At 36.7% G+C, this 16,591-nt stretch overlaps 1 protein-coding gene across 4 annotated transcripts in view; it reads left to right on the forward strand.

The window, feature by feature from the left end:
* The window catches only part of ANKIB1 (ankyrin repeat and IBR domain containing 1), an 80,185-nt gene that overhangs the window by 53,636 nt on the left and 9,958 nt on the right, over positions 1 to 16,591 (forward strand). For all 4 annotated transcript variants that reach the window (XM_008629902.2, XM_008629903.2, XM_017729283.1 and 1 more), the window contains exons 6-14: positions 98 to 306; positions 2,476 to 2,564; positions 4,293 to 4,437; positions 5,747 to 5,913; positions 10,058 to 10,146; positions 11,171 to 11,301; positions 15,351 to 15,485; positions 16,010 to 16,096; positions 16,190 to 16,256. In XM_008629902.2, the coding sequence (XP_008628124.1) occupies positions 98 to 306; positions 2,476 to 2,564; positions 4,293 to 4,437; positions 5,747 to 5,913; positions 10,058 to 10,146; positions 11,171 to 11,301; positions 15,351 to 15,485; positions 16,010 to 16,096; positions 16,190 to 16,256 (1,119 nt within the window). The remainder of the gene's footprint in view (positions 1 to 97; positions 307 to 2,475; positions 2,565 to 4,292; positions 4,438 to 5,746; positions 5,914 to 10,057; positions 10,147 to 11,170; positions 11,302 to 15,350; positions 15,486 to 16,009; positions 16,097 to 16,189; positions 16,257 to 16,591) is intronic.

Below are 16,591 nucleotides of genomic sequence, written 5' to 3' on the forward strand. Positions count from 1 at the left end.
CCCCTCCCCCATCCCCCCCAGCGCGTCAGTGGAGTTACAAAATACATTTTAAACATTGTCAGGTACATAATTTCCTGTACCTCTATATTTCTTTAAGACTGGGACAGGGAGAAGTTACTTGAAGCCTGGATGTGTAACCCAGAGAATTGCTGCCAGCGTTCAGGGGTTCAGATGCCAACGCCCCCTCCAAGCGGATACAATGCGTGGGACACGCTCCCTTCTCCACGCACTCCACGCACTACTCGCTCTTCTGTCACTTCCCCCGATGAAATCAGCCCCTCACCAGGAGACATGGAGACAGCTGTGGTAAATTTATAAATAGATCTTAAACCAGCACGGCAAAAGAGCTGATTTCTAAACACAGTGCACCTGTGTAGACAGGGGAGCTGCCAAAAATACCTTTGTAAAAGTATAAAGTGTTTCTCTTTCCAAAAGTGGTGAACAGAGAATTTGGCACCTTAAACATTCTGTATGATAAAACAGTTGAGCATCTGGCAAATAGAAACCATTCTGTTTTTACTTCGGCTGTCACTCACAAACTCTCATTTTAGACAGCTACAGTCACATCAGTGTATTTGGCTCTTTTGAACTTCTCATCTCATCCTTATCAAGATGTTCACTTTCATTGTATCCATTTCCCCAAATGTACTCAGTTCTGTGAACCCTGCCTTTTGAAAATTTTTTCTTTAGAAAACAAAATGGTCTTTGTCTTCATTTTGAAATGTCAACCCACTAGTGTACTGTAAGCTTATAATTACTTTTACTATGTGTGGGCTGCTTCAAGCGGTTTACAAAGCTGTTGCAAATTTGAAATATGAAAGCGCCTTTCATTAAAATCAGTGTTGGCTCTTTTGGAAGACAGAGTTCTCTTTTTAATAATCCACAGCTGCAGCATTATAAAACTTTTCCTCTGTGATCTAAGCATTTTTTTAGAATATTACATGCAGTCCTGCAAATGGATCATCCCTAAATCTCATATTGAAATTAAGATTTTGCATTCTTGCATAGAAACATTTTATTTCTTTAATTGTAAAATGCTGTAAAAGAAGCTATATAGAAGGTATATTATTACTGTACATTTATTTACATTAGCAGAACATTGTCCATGAGTAATTGTCCTAATTAAAATGTTGAACAGAAGATTATATGTCTTCAGTTTTACATTGTGTGTTTTGTTTCTCATTGATTTTCCGTAAGCAAGGAGTGCAGCTTTGGATAATGATTGCCATTAGAGATCTAGTGTGTCTAAATCCAAATCCAGAGTTACACATTTAGTATTCCTGTTTCTTTAAGAATCTTACCTGAACGATCAAATCTCATTTTGCCAGGAAAATAAAAACTAAAAGGAATAGATAAAATAAAACCGCAAGGTATAAAGTTCCTTTACATGTTTCACTTTTGCATCCTATTTTATAAACAGTTCTAGTAAATGTTTTTACCTGATGTTTTGAACTCAGGGCTTCATTAAATTCCTTACTTTAAAGATACACTTTAAACAAAATTTACAGCTCTTATTATTTTTAACGCATTGCCAACTTTTAAAATATTTAATTTTGGCAAGACAATAAAGTTAAATGACTGAAGCAACAATACATATCTTCACTGAGTTTTACACCTTAAAGGCCATTTTTTTGTTTGATTTTGGTTTTGCTGTAATATAAGTGCTTTTAAAGTGGCATAGCACAGGCTAACTTTCTGAAAATATCCTATGCGTGTATAATACCCAATGCATTGAAAGTTGAAATACATTTTCACAGTGTCTTTGTTTCAATGAAAAGAAAAGTCTTTCTGTATTTCTTGAAGAACATTTATATTTATTTCCACAGATAACCATAAGCAGTGAGTATTTTCTCTTTAACTATTTCAGAGTAAGGGTCTCAGTATTCAGTGTTCTTTTTTCTTTAGTACTTACTTCTGAAAAATTCAACAATTATATCTTCTGTTGGAGTATTTGTAGTGTAACTTACTCTTCATTTTGATCAAAAACCTCAAAGTCTTTTCAAAAAATAATACATATGTAGGTTATTGAAATATTTCCTGGTGCTGCACACTTAAACTGTTCCACCTTGATTTAGACCTGACTGTGTGAGGTGCTAAACATTTCCTGTAGCCTCTATCATTTCCAAACTCATTTCTGGCTGTCAGTGAAGCTGAGGAAAAATGCAGCTCCCTTTTGTACCTAGAACTCTAACTCTGAGATTCCAGCACTCTGCAGGGTGAAGCACTTCCTGAGCTCAAGGACACTACAAAAAGCAGCCCAAAATACGCTCTTTGGATAGGGAGCTATAGAAACAGAGATACCCAATCTTTCCCCTTCCTATAGCTTAAATAACTTTTTTTTCTGGATACAGTTAGATTTTTTCCCTTACTGAGTGCTTTAAATTTTTGCTGAGATTTTCCAATATAACTCATTTTGCTAACAATACAAAAAGCTTTAGGGTATTTCTTAACCAGAAGCATTTTTTTCATCTACAGTGTGACATTTGCATGTGTAATATTTCTGTGTTTGAAGACCCGGTGGATATGCCTTGTGGACATGACTTCTGCAGAGCATGCTGGGAGGCGTGAGTATATGTATTTTTGTATCATTTTAGAAACTTTCATGCTTGCCATTTTGAAGAGGAAAGGACAGAGACCATAAACAGCTAATGTTAAAGTAGTGTTTGGGTTTCAAAGAGCTGCTGGTTTGCATCTATCAAATATTCTAGTTGTTACTCAAATAACTGTTACCAACTGGTTTAGGTTTATGTAATGTTTGTTTTGGTTCTGACTCAGCAAAACTCCTAAGCAAATGTTTTAAGCTTGTGTGTAAGTAGATAAGCCTACTCTTGATTTGTTCTCTGTGTGTGTGGTGTTGGCAGCATTGGGGTTTACACTTTCTAAATTAAGCACATGCTTAATTCCATCTCTGAGTTCAGCATGCTAAACTTAGGCATTGTGAATCCACTTCCAATCAGAAAAGCAATTAAAATGCTTTCGTTTTGTTGAGGGTTAATAACTGAGGGGTAGATTTCACTTAGAAGTCTTATTAGTCTAATACATTTGTTACTGCATAGGTCAGAGTAGTCACACTAGTGAAAATCTCAGACGTGGATAATTATGGTAGTATAAATATTGATCATATTTCCCAGGAATAATTATATCTGTATGCAGTGCTTTGTATTCATCTGTGTCCCCATTCAGGAGATTGTACTACTTGAGCTGTACCCCTGTAGTGTCTTGTTAACAGCATCATTTCAGCACAGTTATTCCTACTGCAGATCAGCCCCATTTGTATGAACTCATTGACCAGGTGCTAAGGAAGAGCTTTTTTTCCATATGAGCTTTCCAAAGGCAGTTCTTTTCAGCAGCAAGAAAATTGTTAGGTGTGCTTCTCTTGCCTTGCAAATCCCTGGGCAGGATGTAGGGGTTACCAAGAGATCGCTGGTTTGACATGGTGCTTCTTTGGCTGCTGGACTGTGTGTCCTTTGTGCAGGACACAGGGTCTAGCTCAGAGCCACAGGCTCAGAGCCAGAGTTCAGTGGCAAGCATTTGTGGTGGCACATCTAGGGTGGAATTCATCTTTCTGAGCCAGTCATTTCTAAGTCACTTGGGAGCATAGCCAGGACTGAGTTATCTAACTCTAAGATACAAATCTAAGATGGGATGAATTGACAAGTATCTCTACCTTAACTGTTAAAGGATCTCAGGTGACTACCTTGGAATAACTGCCTGTCCTTTAAATGATTAAAGTTAGAATGGAATCTTCCTTGACATTCCATTAATAAGTCTGTTACAGCTTTGAAACTAAACAACTGTTAAAGTCCAGCTTTCAGCAGATTTTTGAGCTTGTTCTGTCTTGCATTCTGGTGGTCAGGGACTAAAAAGGTCACCATTTAGACATTTGTGTCTAAGAGCAGACCTGGTTTTATTAGCACAGTTGTAGAAATTAATTGCATATTAAATTAATTATTTCCTGGATTAATTACACTTCCATGTTCTGTTTCTGATTTAAGGTAGAAGTAATGCTCAGTTTAATTAAACACTGCAGAGCTGTCTGATAAATGGCAAGGATGGAAGCCACAAACATAGGGCTAAATATTGCTGATGATGCTCACATTTGAACCATGACAGTGTTCTTTTTTTTTAGTTATGCTGTTCATCAAATTTGTAGCTCTTTTGAGCAGAAAGTGATAGTTCTTATTCTCTGTTTAAAAAGTGATCATTGTGAGTATCTGTGAACATAGTGTAAAGTACTCAACAGCCTTTTAACTTCTCCTTTTTATTCACAAATACTGACAAAATTCTGGCAGATTTTTGAATCTGAAAATTCAGGAGGGTGAAGCTCACAACATTTTTTGCCCAGCATATGATTGTTTCCAGCTTGTGCCTGTAGACATCATAGAAAGTGTGGTTTCCAAGGAGATGGACAAGAGATACCTTCAATTTGACATTAAGGTAAATTATCAAACTGTTCTTGTACTCTTGAACTCCCATTTCATTTTATAAAAAGTAACTAAAAGCTTCTGTATGAAATGCTGTAATATATCTGTAACTTTCCAAGTTAGAAATTCATAAACAAATGCATACAAATACTGGCTCTTATATAGCATAATATAAATGTTTGCTATACCACAGAGAAAAAAAGAAAGAACATTTTATGTATTCCTTAAGCAGAAATGTGGTATTTCCATAGTATGTTAATACTAACGCAGTATTAATAGAATCATTTGGTCAAACTTATTTTTGTAACAGGTGATATGAAGGTTTTAATCAGTCAGAGTTGTTTGTGTTTGCCATCTGAAATATTAAAAATTTTCAGATTATTTTTACTGCATTCAGAAATAGTACCTGTGTCATTTTAAAAAATAACTAGTACAATGCCTGACATGATTGCTATATAGGGGAAGAGGAGTAGGAAAAGCTTGATTTGGTTTTCCTGGGTTTTTTAACGTATTTGTTTTCATCATTGCAATTTGTTTTTAAGAGCAATCTTTTAATTCAGCTTTCTTCTTTTATACTAGTGTAATAATGAACTAGTCTTTGAGAAATGTGCTACATTATCAGTGGTGGTAGGGCAGAAGTAGAGACATATTTTTTCATTTACAGTACAATGCTTTCTCTGCGACAAGTCTCTTTAATACACAGTAAGATGCAAATTAAATTACCAGATCTGACTCATCTTTAGCATCTTTTATTTCAAGTGACTGGTGATCAGCATAGGTTTGAAGCAAAGTAGTTGAGGTTCCTTTTTTATCCTCATTTATTAGATACAGTTTTCACAAAAGAAGGCCTGTTAAATTAACCAAAAAAGATGGGAAATAAATTACTGAGTTAGTCTAGTTCTGATTTCTGGTTTATTGTGGGGTTTTTGTTTAATCAGTAAGGTTTTCATTCTTTCTGACTGAAAGAATCAGTTCTCTTAAGAAGTTTATTGCCAGTGCGTATATAATAAAGTTTATTGTAAGCCACATCACAAAGGAATTAACTTGCAGAGATTGAACATTTTGTTTGGAATGTAAGTAATTTCATTCTTAGTGTAAGTCTGAAGTACTGTTGTTACTAAAAAAAAAAAAGCAGTCATTAAATTATTCCCTTTCCATAACTATATTTAAAAGTCTGTCCTTGTAGCTACAAGACTGTTTTTATAGTTTTTGGCTTTGTTCCTTCAAAGGAAGATTATGAATACAGATTGTTTTATATCAAGGATGAAATCTGATCATATGTGGTAAAATATTTTCCTTTATTTCTTTTTTTTCCCCCACAGGCCTTTGTTGAAAATAATCCTGCTATTAAATGGTGTCCTATACCTGGCTGTGAAAGAGCAGTAAGGCTAACAAGACAAGGGTCAAATTCAACAGGATCAGATACACTTAGCTTCCCTATGCTGAAAGCCCCTGCAGTAGACTGTGGAAAAGGACATCTTTTTTGCTGGTTAGTACTGGAAATTTAACTGCATCTACATAAACTCACAGTCACTGCTATTCCAGGGACTAATTAAGAAGTCCCACTTGGCACCAAGAGTGCAACAGAAATTAGTATGGAATGGTATATGACCGTACTATCCTCTATCCACGCACTAAATAACCTCATGTGCATGAATATTGTAGTATTTTGGGGCACTGCAAAGATTTATAATACACTGGTCGGTTTTGGCTCTGTTAGGTGCAAAACAACAGCATGGAATGTTGTGATGTTCTATTCTGAGGGTGGAAGAAGTGGGATATTGGAACAGGGATTTTTGTGTCTGGATAGCTGTATAATCGAAACATGGCACATTCTCAGTTGCAGTGCAGAAAATGAACAATATTTAGCTCTTTCTGAATTTTCCTAGAATCACATCAAAGAAGCTGGAGTTTAAATGGAACCATGAAGGACCATTTCCTTCACACATAGCTATTCTGTTTGCAGGATCACTCCAATCTTTGTTTCACTTTAGGTTCAGCACTTTTTCTTTCTGTTACCTTCTACTGAGTTTTAAGATGAATACAAGCTCAAGAAGGAGTAAAAAGACAGATATTTTTTAAAACATCCCTCAGATTGCTGATCTTCAGCACTTCCTAGAAAAAGACATAACAGCATCAACAAAAGTAACAAAGATCTGGCATATTTTTCCTTGATATTATCAGACTGATAATTTATGGCTATTGTAGTGGGACATCTTTATGTTCTTGGAAAATGAAAAAGGGTCAACCAAAGTATAGGCATTCAGACAAGCTCAGCAATTCTTCTTTTCATTTTTCAATTGAAACCATGATACAAGAACATTGTAAATCATCTGCTTGATTCCAAATATCATAATTCTTAATGAAAGATGCCTCTGATTTTAGTTCTTTCCCCATATGAATGAAAGGAAGAAGGGAGAAAAAACCAAAACAGACCTAATGAAACAACCACAAAAGCCACGAGGTTTGGGATGAGGTTATTTACGATGGATGGAGAACTCAGAAATAAACAAGTCCCATGGAAACAAACCAGAAAATGTTTTCTACCAGTGAACATACAACAAAACTTGGTAGTATTCCACAAAAAGGTACCATCCTTTCATCCTTGCTTCTGATGACAGAGAATCAATTTTGCCATTAGCCTGAAGGAACCCGAGACCACTTCAGTGTCATATTGACATAAACCTTCAGACAACGGCAGCTTCTGCTTCCTTTACATGGACTGAATGCATTAGCTCCCCAGAATGTTCACCAAGGGTGAAAATGTCCTCTGAGTGACTAATTTTTAGGAGAAATGGGGTTTTTATGTTTCCCAGTAATATTTCCATATATTCTTTTTACATTAATGCTTTGAAACACTGCACAAGCAAATACAGTTAAGGTCTCGAAAAATACCTCATGTTAGCAACAAAATGCCCAAGAAGGCCTTTCCAAAGCCTCTTTTGTCATCCTCACAAAAGCAAATGGAGAGTTTCAGCAATGGCAAGAAAGTTCTGCTAGCAACCAAAGCATCCTGTGGTACCTCAAATCAGAACCATTTGCTAGGGACACTATACTGGTCTTACAGTACAAAAACTCTGTGCATGAGTGAGTTCCTCTGGAGAAAAAGCGTATTCTCAGTTCAGAGGGTTTTCATCGTGTGTGTTGAAAGGGGGCTGGCTTTGTCTCTTTAAATTTCAATCAGCACATCCCACAGTCCCGTATTTCTGTCAGTTCTGCAAGTTTTACCCTGGTAATCTACAGCTTAGACATTGTAATAGCAATTGATACTGCATTTAGTAAGAGATTCTTTAGAATTTATGTATTAGAAAACCAACCCCTAGATAGTCATTTACTTTTTTTCAGATCTACGGCCATCCTGCTCATAAAAGCAAGAAAATTCTCTGAGTCTGTTGAGCAATTTTTTTTTTCTTTTTAATGTAGGAGTAGGAATGTTCCTCTTCAACACAGAGTTCCCTAGAATTTACTCAGTTTTCATTACCCACCACTCACAGCATCTTCAACAAAATGTAATCTATTGTGGCAAATACAAAATTCTAGTCCCTTTCAGAAAAAGTACTCTGAATTATTTAAATGTGCTATACATTATAACTGTGCACAAATCCTACATCAGTTTATTATCAGACCCATTCAACATATTAGAACCCCCTTCATGCAGTTTCAGAAGCACAAAGAAATGTAGCAAGCAGACATTCCTGGAAAATAGTCTTAGCAGGCAGCGCACACTTAGTTTTTGTACCATCAGTCCTCACTCCTTTCATCCTAGATATGGACAAGGAGCAGAGTCTTATTCTGCAGGAGCGACAACTCTTCAGGTGCACTTGGGAAGCCAGTTACAAGTTGCAACAGTGTTTTGCTGTTTTGATTCCGAATATATTAGCATGAGAGGGAAAACATCCAGAGCTACATTCTTCTTTGGTGCTGTTTTTAGCCCTTCCATGAATTTTTAGCCCTTCCATGAATTTGTTGAAACTTGCCACAATTTTAATAAGTGTGTACTGTGCCTTCAAATAAATCATCCTGCTGAGTATTGAGCAAGGCGTCTGGGGAGGCTCATACTGTTAATTGGCACAGCTGCTCAGTGTTAGTTCCTTTCACTCACTGCTGTCAGGAAGTCTATCCAAACTACAACTTTCATAAAAACTTTCATGAACAGTAGGCTCAATGCTCTTCCTCTAGTAAAATGACATCCCAGCATAAAAATCCTTGTGTTGGGGTGGGCTGAGGAAAGAGCTTCTTCCATGAGAAGTTTTTCTTGAACAACTGTTGTGACTATCATATCTAGATAGCTATAGAGATAAAGATTGAGATATAGATATGACTGCACTTCATTAAAAATCCACAAATTTACAAATTTGAAAATATCAAAGACACAAGTCCCTCCTCCCCACTCCCCATAGAAATCAACTTTTAACTTAAAATTGAGCATGTCAATGTTAAATCTTTGCTATCTGCAGTCCTTTCTGGCAACAAATACTACATACTGTGAGAGGGTCTTGGCACTCTTGAAGTCAATGATTTAAGTGTCCTGCTGTCCAACAGATGTGAAAGGTGTTAGCTTTCAACCAAGGCTGAAATTACCTTATTAAGGACCAGTTATTCATTCCAGTACAATCTTTCCCAGCTAAGATCTTAAGTCCAAACTAGAGATGCAAGTTTAAGCTTTTTTGTTAGCAGACTAGCTAAGGGAAAAAAGTTCAAAACTGTTCGCATAACCTTTTCTTTGTTCCTGAATTCCTGCTTAAAATGTGGACAAGAGCAATCAGAAAAGTATTGATGTAGCTTCTGAACCTGCACTGCAAGAGAGCTGTTCACCATTGGATCCGTAGCAAACTTGTGTATGCTCTGATGCAGCTGGTGCCCATCTGAAATAATTTTCTTTGATATGGCAGATGTCTGAGGCCATTTGCTGCCATTCCAGTAGAAAAAAAGGAGTTATTACAAATCCGGAGTGCATATTGACATATCTACACTAAAGCACCATCTGGAAGCCATGTATCTGCTGCCACTGTGTAGTAGTGATTGCCATCCTTAATCCTAGTAGGAACTTCAGGAGAAGCTCAAGAGACTCATTACTCCACTGTGTCCATGTAAATAAGTTCAAGGCCCCATTTAAGAGACTCTGGTGAAAAGAGTAAACATCCATAAATACTTAATGCTGGTGTTGGAGGGCTTCACATTGTTCTAGATTAAAAGCTTGACTCTTTAACTGAATCTAGTTAAAGGTTGATTATTGCAACTGAACAGATGCAACCAATTCCACATAAAATACCTTTCTGCTATAGCAAACTACCTACTTTTGGATAAACTCTGTAGTCTGGTTTACTTTTATCACAGAAACTATACTAGCACCTTCATGGCACTAAAATAGTACCCAGGTATAAGAACAAACTGCAAGCTATCTGATTTATTTCAGATTGTAATTTTAAGAAACTTCTCTCTTGATCATTAATAATGGTCATCTATGCTTGTGAGAAGCAGTCTAAGTGTATTTTAAAACAATGTTATTTAGCTGGCTTTTGTTTTCTTGACTTTATTAAATTTTGAGCATCTTTTTTTTTAGTTTGAGCCAATTTTAACTTTTTTCTAAATCTCTTAGTTATAAGTAATTGTGTATACACCATCTTTTTCAGGGAATGTCTTGGTGAAGCACATGAACCCTGTGACTGCCAGACCTGGAAGGACTGGCTACAGAAAATATCTGAAATGAAACCAGAAGAACGTAAGAGTCATGCAGAGCCGACAGGGAGGGTGTGGGTGTTTTGTTGCCATTTTGATCTTTCGGTTTTAGACAGATTTTCTTTTAGCTGCATTAAGTAAAAACTAGTTTCAACATTGGTTGAAATATAGGGTAAAAGGGGAAGAAAATGATATCCCTGAATGAGGGGCTGCTTCACATTTTTAATGCAGCACTACAGTAGACTGTTCTTTGTAAAACATTCCTCCCCATAAATACATGTGGTTCACTCAGGGTATGCAAAACTCCTTCCCTTCCTTTTAAAGCTTTGTTTCCTTAATTAGTCCATTTGTTCCTGCATATACCTTCATTTTACCCTGTCCAGTTTTGATTTTTAGCCCGGTCTGCTCCTGTGATTGAGTAGTGTTCCATGAAGATTTTTATGTGCTTTAAAACTAATTCAAGCCAACAGGGGATAATAATAGTAAGGTTGAGGGTGAACTGCAAGGGAGTTGTAGGAAATGGCTTAATGATTTTTAACATTTACTAAAAAAAAACTAATAAAGGGGTTTACACAGGACAGACATTTTCTTAATCAAAGTTAACAAAGTAAAGATGACAGCAATTTGAATACATTACTAATTTATTTTGGTTACCACAGTTCAGAGCCTTCCCGTAGTATGTTATAAATATTTTGGAAAGCGCAGAAAATTTTACAAAGAGGCAAAATACACCCTACTTTGTCAAACTCTGCCTGTGCTGTTATGTATGTATTTGCCCCTTTATATGTTGTAATTGTCATATATATGGTATATAAATTTGTATAAAAAGAGATGTGTGGAAGTAGATAGAAATAATAAGTGTATTAATAATACATATATATGTATAAATTAGAAAATGTAATAATAAAATATATGTGAGAAATACATATTGTGAAAATTTTAAATATTTTGTCAAGAAACAGGGAAACACGCATCATTCCTAATCTGACTGTCACAAAAGATTACAAAGTACAATTTCAACCTCTCTGTTTTTGCATGCGCCGTATCCTCCTGTCACCCTCAAAAAGTTGTGGGAGTGAGTGAGGCCTACGAGGACGCTGCCAACTGCCTGTGGTTACTGACCAACTCCAAACCTTGCGCCAACTGCAAGTCTCCAATCCAGAAGAATGAGGGCTGCAACCACATGCAGTGTGCAAAGGTAAGAAGGACCCATCATGGGATTTCTTGTGGAATCATAATTCGGGTTTGTATGTCCTGTATATATTTTAGGGTCACAGAGGTCCAAAACCTCTGAAGTGTCATGCCTGATAGCTCATGCAACCTGTTGCAAGAATTAGATAATGAACAAATGGCAGGTTACATGTATTTAGAAAATGTTTAATATTTACTCAAATCTGTTTGGCTGACAAGTGTACATTGTAATGATTGAAATTCCATAAACACCTAAGAATAATTGCCAATACAGTAGGAAACTCAAGGAAACAGAAATAATTGATGGTTTAATCGTCATTAACAATGTAGAAGAGAAAGAAAAGAACAGTTTTAATTTGCAGATGTAAGATTTTAAGGAAGGCTTAGCTCTAGTAAAGGTTTTGCCTTACTATATTTTTCTTTTGCGTTATTTCTCTAACACAGCAACAAAGCAAGATAAGTTTAGGTGGAAAACTGTAAGCAGGAATTCATCAGTAGGAATGAAAGACAGCAAAGAGTGATTCCAAAGGAAATTTATTGATGACAGCAGCCAGAAAATTAGTCACAAGTTTGCACTGTGCTACCAAAATAGAAAAAATATTTTTGCCATAAGTTCAGTATCATTTGAAAATGCTTTTTCTCTCAAGTTAGTTAAAAGCAGCATATTTAGAAAACTGTTTCTTTATGTCAAAAATATCTTATGTAACTACAACTATTACCTCTTTGAGGAGCATCATTAAAAATAAGAAAGTAGCAAACACTTGACATAGTTGGCCTACAATAAAAGGCTAACAGATTTAGAAAGTAATTCTTTCTTTTTCTGAAAATGTGCAGGTCTCTCTCTATTGCTATGCAGATCCCATTTTCTTTATATTGTCACAACTTCTCTCTCTTTCTGTGATACAAATTGAAGACTGGGGCTTTTTTTGGTATCATTGGCAGAAGAGAACATTCTCCTACACTTCGATTTATGCCAGGTTTGCTGGTTTGGGGATTTTTGGGGTTTTTGTATTAAATTATTTTTAAAAGAGCTCATAAATTCTGTACATCTAAAAGCTGTATAAGGTATGTCTGTTGCAGCTGTTGCCACTGAGCTCAGCTGAACAAAGTGGCTTCAGGCTGGAGAAGACTTTGGCCATTAAACACAGATGAATGTAGATAATTTACCATTCTGAGGCACTGGCTGACAACCAGAGTCCTCTTGTCTTTTTTGATGCTTATAGGCAGCTTGAAGTGTCCTTAAAACAGTCAGATTCTTTTTGTCGTGGAGAAATCTCTGCAGGCAGCAGCTGCCTCCCTTCAGCCTGGTGAGGAAGGGTGTCCTCAAGATCATTGCAGGGCTTGGACACGAGAAATCGTGGTCACCTCGCTTGTCGCTTCCTCTGCTGCAGTAACAATCCCTGATGGAGCTTCTGCCTTTTTTTGGCAGGCAGATCTGTTCAAGCCCACTACGTGATGGGCTGTGGCTGCTTCTTAGCATCTAGCATGTGCCTTGGTGTAGAGGAGGATACTCCTTACTCATAAAACCCTGTTTTCTGTACTTAAGCGGGCATTTTCTTATTGTTTTATGAACACAGCTTCTAGCAAGGCAAGGCTTACGCAGTCCTGCTCTCTCACTCCACTATCTATAGTCATTTTTTAACCTTATGGGTACTTTGATTTCAAGGAACAGAAGGGGATTCATAGAAAATAAATTGCTGCAAGTTTCATGAAACTTGTTAGCTGTATGATGCAGAGACTTAATTTGTTCTGCCACCAAGAGAGAGGCTGAAATACCTACCCAGCTGTTACCTGCTCAGCAATTACCTGCTCTGCTTGGCTCAAACAGTGGCCAGGCAGCAGATGGGATTTGTTAAGCCCAGGTGGTGATGCTACAAGGCTCAGTTATCATAAAGACACATAAAACAGAGCTCAGGAGTTGATCATGAAATAGATGGAATCATGGAATATGCTGAGTTGGAAGGGATCCACCAGGATCATCAAGTCCAACCCCTGGCCCTGTGCAGGACACCCCAAGAGTCACACCATGCGCCTGAGAGAGTTGTCCAAACACTACTTGAACTCTGCCAGGTTTGGTGCTGTGAACACTTCCCTGGGGAGCCTGTTCCAGGACCCAACCACCCTGTGGGTGAAGAACCTTTTCCTGCCTTCGAGGAGTCAACAGCTCCTCCCTGTTTAGTGTCATCAGCAAACTCAGTATTCTTTCAAGTCCTGTGTCCAAGGGAAGCCGTCGCGTAACATGGTTATCCAGCTGTGTGCTGGAAATTCTGTCCAGAAGGAGGCTGTCAGAGAGTATCAAAAGCTTTGCTGAAGTCCAAAAAGATTACATCACCTGGCTTCCCTTGACCAGCTGGTTGGGTTACCCTCTCATAGAAGGGAATCAGGTTCGACCAGCAGGACGTCCCCTCATGAAGCTGTGCTGGCTGTGACCAATGACTGCATTGTCCTCCAGGTGTTTTTCAGTACTTCCCAGAGTAATCTTTTCCATGATTTTACCGTGCACTGAAGTGACAGGCTGTAGTTTCCAGGGTTGTCCTTCCTGCCCTTTAGAAAATGAATTTGGGTTTGGGAGATGGGTAGAAACAGCTGATGTGGTTTTGAATGTGTAATGAGACTGCAATACTGGAAGGAGGGTCTGGGAACACTGTGTGAATCTTGGGTTGGAGGAGGCTTTTGGAGATATGAGATATTTAAAGATAAGTATAATGGAGTGGTCGGAATGGAGATAATTTGGGAGAGCTGAGATTATTGCAATAGGAGCATATACACTTAAATTAATAGGAAGTCAAGCTTTATTAGTTCAGTTGCTTGTGAAACAGCTTGTTTCATATGATCTTTTGAATATTTCGTAATGATTTTTTCTTATAATGAATATGAACGGGTTTGAATGATAGGCAAATGATACAGTGCATACACACTTAACACTTATACACAGTTGTTCTCATACTTCATTCTCAGCACTTCCTATCATTTTTTATAAGCCAGCAGCTTTAAAAAATGTTTGAAAACAAGAACAAACAGCACAATAACAAGAGGAAATATTCTAGTCTGCATTGCTTTTTAGAAGAAAATCAGCACTACTGATTTTTGAGACAAAATTAGCAAAAGTACAATACAAGAATTAGATTTCATTCCTTCCTGTAATATATCTAAGTGATTGTATAAAATAACTACAGACAAACACATCTGGTATGGAGTAGATATTCCTGGAAAGGTTAAACTTATCAAAGAGAGAAGAAATGCAATTTAATTTATCAAATGCCACTAATAATACTCAAGGCTTAATATTAATTAATGTAAATTTTGTTTCCTCATCTATAAGACAGATAAAATAACATGATTCACCAAATTGTGACATCTTTTGCTTATCCGTCCAAAAATAGCTTCCAGTTATTTTGAAATTAACTGGCTGAGAACTCAATGCTGAATTGAGAATGTTTAACAGAGTTTGATCTTCTCTGATGCAGAGAAGCCTGCATAAGTCACACCTCCTTGTAAGGTGTTACCTATTTTGAAAGCACTTCAGTCAGTCAGCTCAGAAAAGGCTCACTGGAAGTAATCACTCATCAGAGTCTATGTTCAGACCTCTTCTCTCTTGGATTTAGTAGTTGTTATCAATATTTTGTATCAAGAACACCACATGACAAAAACACCAGTAATTATGTTCTTTTAAGTAATATTAGGGAAAAAAAATCACTCTTTCTCATTAATAGTTTCTGTGTTATTTAAAGAAATGGGACTGTTTTTTTAACAATAATTAAAAAAACAGGCCTGAGGAGGTGTATTTACCATTTCATTTATTTTATCCACTTAAAACTTAACATTTAGATCCAACACAGTCTTATGATCAAAGGAACAAAAATGATGACTGACATGGTTTGATATGATTTGAAAAACAGATCTCCTTAGTAAGTAAAATAGGAAGGAGGCTCTTCAAAAATGTTTTACACTCAGAATTCTGCTAATTAAGTTGTCCATAGAGGAGTAATGATGCCTAACTGCAAATCTAAGACATTTCAACTTTTTTTTTTCCCTTTTTCCTGTTTTTTTCTGAAGTGCAAATATGACTTTTGCTGGATATGCTTAGAAGAATGGAAGAAGCACAGCTCTTCCACTGGAGGCTACTACAGATGCACTCGCTATGAAGTTATTCAGCATGTAGAGGAACAGTCCAAGGAGATGACAGTAGAGGTAACAAATGAATGTGTGCATTTGAAAAATAGCACTAAAGTTGCAATTCTCCATTTAGGGTAAGTTTAATCAAAATTCTTCCAAACCAGAGTTCCAAATGGAAAAATACACCCTTAAACATATCAAAGAGAAAGAAAGAAAGCACTACTTATTTGTGGATACATAAGATTTTTGCTTTTGTCTGTGCTAACAACCACTGGTGACTTTACCCGACTCATTTTACTTCTCTGTGACATGGTTTCCTTTTGTGAAATGAGCAAGCTGGTCCTGTAATTAGCTGCTGTGCACTACAGAAGACATGCCTTAATTCTGGCTTTTGGAAAGTTGCTTTAAATAGCAGGCACTGACAGTGTATCAATTCTTTGGCCTTGTGAATGTCTCTTACATGGCACTCAGCATTGTGTACAATACTTTATATATAGCCTGAATAGAAACAGTTCATTATTTAATTATATCTAATGGTGATTGTTGTATTAAATGATAATATTTATTTTGATTTCTTTTGTTTCCCCATTATTTTCCAGGCTGAAAAGAAGCATAGAAGATTTCAAGAGCTTGATAGGTTTATGCACTATTATACAAGATTTAAGAACCATGAACTTAGCTACCAGGTATGGGTCAGCCCATTCTTACTGACGTTTGTTTCTGTTTTATTAATCGAAAAATAATTATCTAATTGTATTTTGTTTATTTTCTTTTTCCAGTTAGAACAGCGCCTTCTAAAAACAGCCAAAGAAAAGATGGAGCAGTTGAGTAGAGCTCTAAGTGGAAGTAAGTGCTGTGATCTATGTCTTTGATTTGAAATCACATCAACACTGATATGGCTAAACTGTTCTTTTTTGGATAGAGCTCACATCAGTCTGCTGTGTGATGTCATCCCTCCAGTACTAGAATTTGTAAACATTGGATGAAAGTTAAAAGTACAGTAAATCTTGCCTATTCCAAAGCCTCAGGAAGGAAGTAGCATTAGTAAGGTTGAAGCTAATGTTCTGTGCTTATTTCTTTTAGTAAGAACACTGTGCAGTCATTGAGAATTTGCTGCTCTTTACTTGCAAAATATTTAACTGATATGCACAAAAATAATTCTGACATCAGCAGGACTATAC

Source organism: Corvus brachyrhynchos, unplaced genomic scaffold (assembly GCF_000691975.1).
Source record: "Corvus brachyrhynchos isolate BGI_N302 unplaced genomic scaffold, ASM69197v1 scaffold142, whole genome shotgun sequence".
NCBI classification, from domain to species: Eukaryota; Metazoa; Chordata; class Aves; order Passeriformes; family Corvidae; genus Corvus; species Corvus brachyrhynchos.